This window comes from Cynara cardunculus, unplaced genomic scaffold (assembly GCF_001531365.2).
Source record: "Cynara cardunculus var. scolymus isolate 2C unplaced genomic scaffold, CcrdV1 Un_Scaffold_853, whole genome shotgun sequence".
Taxonomy (NCBI): Eukaryota; Viridiplantae; Streptophyta; class Magnoliopsida; order Asterales; family Asteraceae; genus Cynara; species Cynara cardunculus.
The window spans coordinates 131,234-137,233 of record NW_020200632.1 but is presented as its reverse complement, the minus strand read 5'-3'; the positions used below and the strand labels follow the sequence as shown (position 1 = coordinate 137,233).

At 33.0% G+C, this 6,000-nt stretch overlaps 1 protein-coding gene across 1 annotated transcript in view; it reads left to right on the top strand.

The window, feature by feature from the left end:
* Positions 1-1,526, top strand: part of LOC112502028 — a 4,331-nt gene extending 2,805 nt beyond the window's left edge. Inside the window, 5 exon segments of the mRNA XM_025105836.1 lie at positions 488-707; positions 821-865; positions 950-1,030; positions 1,109-1,167; positions 1,250-1,526. Of these exon segments, the coding sequence (XP_024961604.1) occupies positions 488-707; positions 821-865; positions 950-1,030; positions 1,109-1,167; positions 1,250-1,388 (544 nt within the window). The 3' untranslated portion in view covers positions 1,389-1,526.
* The last annotated feature ends 4,474 nt before the right edge of the window (positions 1,527-6,000 follow it).

The window sequence follows — 6,000 nt, the reverse complement described above, 5'->3', positions numbered from 1 at the left end:
ACGGGTTTAAGAGTTTTTAAGAGTTTAAGAGTTTTAAGAGTTTAAGAGTTTTAGTCAAATGCTTTATAATATAGTATAGATAATTAAGTATATTATTAGAAGTCAATGATTATCCTAATTGTATTTTAGATTTTTTATATTTAAAATGAAATGTTTATCCTCTGTTTGATTATATTTATCTACAGTTAGTTACACGAACTCAAACATGAATCTTTAATAAGTTGTACTTACATATAATTTTATGTTCTGGTTTTGGTTCCCAATCAATGGGTATGTCATTAAAGTCTTACATACTCGCTTGGTGGATATCAAGTATGTTTTTTATTGTATTTTATGGATTTTTAATGCAATAGATTTAGCAAGTATGTTTTTTATTGTGTTTTATGGATTTTTTTATGCAATAGATTTAGCATGGTTTGATCGATTAAGTTTTCCCCCAAATTGTCGATTTGACGATAGTTTCGCTTCTTACATGTGTTGATTTTAGGCTCACTGTGAAGAAAGTCGCACCGAAGGGTAAGGTTGCTAAGGATCCAAACAAGCCTAAGAGACTTGCCGGTGCCTTCTTTGTTTTCCTTTTTTTTTTAAATTTTATTACACAAATCTGTAAGTTGTTGTGCTAATTTGTTGCGTTTTTGTTGAATTGAAGGGAGGAGTTCAGGAAGCAGTTTAAGGAAGAGAACCCTGGCAACAAATCCGTTGCTGCAGTGAGTTCTTCTGCCAAATTCTCACAATCTAAACTTTGTATTTTGTGTTGAAAATGGTTGAATTGTTGTTTGATTTGTCTGTGGTATTTTCATCGTAAATAAACAATCTACAGGTCGGTAAATCTGGTGGAGCAAAATGGAAATCAATGTCTGATGTCGTAAGTAGTCTCATCATTAGCATTCATGCTTGTGAAAGCTTAATTATTCGTCAATAGTAGTAATACAACGGTGTACAATTACAGGAAAATGCACCTGTTGTTGCCAAAGCTGAGAAAAGAAAGAAGGAATATGAGAAAACCCTTGCTTCCTACAACAAAAAGCTGGTAATTACTGTTGTATAATATTCATGATATTTAAGGTAAATTTATGGTACTTTCCTTAATAGCTTATGTCTTTTACAGATGAATCATATGGTAGAATTTTATATCAGACTTGGTTTATATCTCGCTTATTTTGAGAGGTAGGGCAAATTTGGTTGTTTTAATTCCATTTACAATTTGTTTTTGTTTTATGCATTTCAATTTACAAATTGTTTATTTCAGTTTCATAGTTATAACTTTTAGCACCAAGAAGATTGGCAAAATGAGGGAATATGCTAAGAGTACATTTTACCTCCTTTCAACTTTTGGAACATCTTTATTTTATGTTTTGCAAGCACGTACTGCTTTCAGAAGTGTTTAATTTCAATGAGAACTCATCCCTGATATATTGACTATTTACCTTGATGGAATAGTGAAGGAACAGTCGGCCAACTGGTTGTATTGTTATGAGAGAATTGATGGGGGTTGAGGTTGCAATTTATATGAGCACACATAAGTACTGTTTTATTTTCAATCTTTATTTGGAGATATTCTTCTTTTTTTTAGTTTGCACTGATATTTTTATGCTGAACGATAAGCAAATGGTACAAGAGGAAGGCTCGACTGCTCTAACATTGGTTGTTGATTCATCACATGTAACTTCACATTTCAAGTGTTTATTTATAGCATTAGAACTTTAGATTGCATCTTGGTATAGTTGGTTTGGAGGCATCATCATTGGAATCATGGTTGGTTCAAACATGGCCTTTGAAATATTATAACGAGAAGATACCTATCTTTCATTATGCTCTAAATTAATGAAATTTTAGTTATATGGGACGAAAAATGATCTTGATAAACTATTACAGCGGATGATTGATGAAAGTGATCCCAATTTATCATTTGATTACATCAAACTTGATGAGGTTCATACGTTTGTCCCTTCTCGATTCAAGGTATCACCTCCTGCAGTTTCACATATGTTTGTGTCTATGTTGTTAAAATTTCTCCTTATCTATCGATCTGCATCTCTGCATCTTGAGTTGAATGACAATAAGCTTGGATGGTTGTCTCGTAAGCAACAAATAGGAGCAGTGTTGTAACAACTGGTTTATATTCATGGTTGTTACTGTGTTGCACAATGACCTGGCTATTTTAACAATAAGTTGTTGCTGTTTGGGGCTGTGGTCAGTAGCTGTTTGTTGCTTCTATTTGCACTTCCAATCCTCTTCCCATGATCCTTTCAAACACAACATAACCATGCCCAGGTGATAAATGTTAATTTATTAACCTTATTACATCATATTCTTAATCATTTTCATTTGTTTTATTTGCTCATTAGTGTCTTAATTTAGTCTTTTTATGTCATCTTTATATATATACTAGTTGTGTACCCGCACAATACGGCAGGAATCGAAAATATAAACAATTTTGAAGTTGATCCATGAAATAAGAGTATGGTTCCAAATTGAAGTTGATCCTTGAAAAATTTATGAAAGTTTAAAATCCAATATAGAGTTGACAAACAAATTCAAAAATTATTGGTCTGCTACTTTGATCCGTCATTTCCAATAAGGCACAATTCCTTCCACGACAAAAGAATTGCTACTTTGATCTGTCATTTCCAAAAACGATCCTCTCATATTCTTCTCTAGTTGAGGTTTCATTTCCAAATGGGATGACCTAAGGCTTCTTGATGCACTATCATATTAAAGCTTTGGACCTTGTACTTTTCACACCTTAGATTTGAAGGTCGAAAGAATGAGCATGCCGGAAAAAGTTTATGAAGTGCTAGATGATACAAAAGCTGAAATCAAAAAGCTCATATCAGAATATTATGTGAAAGTCAATCTTTGTGACAACTTGAAAAGATCGTATAATGAAACAGTGGCTACAAACCTGAATTCATGTTGAAAGCAATCTCTCCCAATTTGAAAAAGTGGTTGCAAACCTGAATTCTTGCGGACAAACTCAAGTTAGAAAGTAAAGAGGTCCACTTAAAAGAGATCACAACAAAACTAAACGATTATAACTCTATGGTTTTACAATTAACAATAGAGAAAGAAGAAAGCCTAAAGGTTGTAATTTCTTAATTACATACTCCAATTACAGTTAAAAACCAGCTTTACAAGATAATTATTTTGTTGCATAATAGCTTAGGGGTCGTTTACTAAACACTTAACCGGTCGTTTACTAAATATTAATTGGCAATAATGCTCAATTCTTCATTCAACTTAAGAGAAAACCATTCCCATTATTTGTTTTGTTCCGGTGTTGTTTGACAGACTCTAGGTGATTTGATGTAAAATGATCAAAAGACTCTATATGATTTAGCCCAAAATGAAAATTGACTGTTTGGTAAATGTTCTGAAATAATAGTCTGAATGATAGAAAATTATCATTTTGACCTTCTATATAAATGAAATTTAACTGTTTGGCAAATTTTTTGAATCAAATATTTTATGGTGAAAATATATAATTTTACATACATATTACTAAAAGAAATACAATAAGCACATACATATATAATTTTATATTCATTTTACATGAAGAGCCATGCTATGTGGCCTTTAGTATTGTTCTCCCTAGAGTGTATGTAGGAATACAAATAAAGACCAATTTCAATGACTCAAATCAATTATTGGTGAAGAGTAATGTTCACAAGCAACCAATCATTTACAATCTCATTTGTTTAGAAATACCAGAGCCAATTTTACCACCTTGTGGAGTCTTTTGACTTGCCAAACTAATACAAAAGCAAATTACCAGGATGTCCTATTTCATTGCTTCCTATAGTGTGCAGCTAGAATTCAAAATTTTTGAATGTAGACCACCAACAAGGCCGAATCCACATTCGAGAGAGACGCATAAGCAAATGCCGAATTGAAGATTCAGTTATAATGGAATTATATAACATAGGCAAAAATAGGCTTCAAATCTTATACCCCAAAAGAAAACAACCCCATTTGCTCATAAAGTGTGATCATACTCATGCCCCATTGAAGAAAATACATGTCAACAAAAGCGTAAAAAAATGGTATATATAACATATATTGTAAAATCATCATAGGTTGACTATTACAAAGTTTCTCATAGTGAGAAATAGGGATATAGTGTGTGTTAGGACAACCTCTATATGGTTAGTGTAAGTGTAATGTTTATAATCCCCTTTCCACATTTGATCTAGGTAGTCAAGCAGTAAAGGAGATGAATTGCATGTACAGAACAGAACCACTTGTTCTCTTACACATGAATGAAAGATGTTGGAATGTTTTTTTGCAGGAGAACTTAATTACCACAAGAGATGCAATGTTGACCCTATAATAAGCATATTATTATGGTTGATACCCATCTGATAATTTTCAACTAATTGAGTTCACACCCTTAAAATTTGAATAGAAATTTATATACCATTGCTTAAAATTTGAATAGAAATTCATATACCATTTTTGCTCATTGAATCAGAGTTGAACATGCCTTCTCTTCATCAACATCTGAATGGTTGATACCGTTCTTTTCCAGAGCCGATATAACATCATCTGTTTGCTCTCCAAGGCTTTCACCAAACTCGGTAGAAGTTTCTACATGCAAAAAATGATCAAATTCATCTTCAATTTAAAAAAAGAAATACAATTAATGATTAATGCATCCGATAAATACGTGTATAAAACCCAATTAATGTATATCCCTTACGTTATCATAAACCTCCATTATTTTAGAACTACATAAATGGAATCCATTATTTTGGATAAAAAAACCCATCACACTACTCATAAGTTATAACCTAAGGGATAAGGTACCTTCTTTTACACAAGTTCTACCTTAAACAAACCAAACTTCACACCTTTCTTTCGATTTGTTAATTGTGCCATCACAAGTGTTCTTCAACATGCATCTGTTTAGAAAAATGAAATTAGTACTCAACGATTAGATACAGCCAATAAAGAACATAAAGAGAAGTATACAAATAAAATATTAGCACATTCCTTTTCCCAAAAATTTGCAAGCAAAATTACAGAGTTGGGCATTATAATCCTTACGTGTCGATATCACAAACCATTAGCGAGAAACTTCAAACAAAAGAATTTCATAACCGTATACCCAAAGAATGAGCTTGAGGAAATGGCTAAAGAATAGTTCTGTTAAGGTGAATAAAGCTGAGAGGCTGCAGATATATAGGCAAGTTGTTCAAACTGTCAATATGGCACACTCTCAAGGAAATGCCTTGCAAGGTTTATGGCTTTCAAGTTCTGTTTTGTTGCCATCAAATGAGATCATTTACTTTGATTCTTCAACCGAACACGATGTAATAACTATTACAGACCAAATAATTGGTACATTTCTCTAGAAAAGCTCTACGGGAGGGATCTATTATCGGCAAATATCTATAGCCTTGGCATTCTCTTGTTTGAGGTGAGTTTTAGCAAGGAAGTAATTTAAGCCAAAGTAATGAATGTCAGATCAATGTAGTTCCAAGATCACAAAACCTCCGTTATTCTTAGAACTTCATAAATGGAATCCATTATTTTGGATAAAAAAAACCCATCACACCAATCATAAGTTTCTGTTATCTAGGAAAAGAAATCGAAGACACAGATGTTTTTAGTAAAGACAGAATGGTGAATAATGCGAGATTGTGAAAACCCCATCCAGGTGCGGTGAGGTGAGGTGAGGTCGAGTGGGGTCAGATGGACACCTTATTTACAGATGAACGAAACCCAAACCAAACAAACCCAAATAAACAAACCCAAATGAGCAAAACCCTAAACCCTAAAATAAACAAACCCAAAACAGCAAATAAATGAAAGCGATGATGGAGAGCGATGTTACCTGAAATGCTTTCAAGTTGAACGATGCGGTGATGGAGAGCGAGGGTAAAACAGAGAGATGGATGACTGAATGATGGAAAGCGATGGAAATAACAGTGCAAACAATCCTAAAATAAACAAACCCAAATCAAGCAAACCCAAATGAACAAACCCAAATCAGCAAAA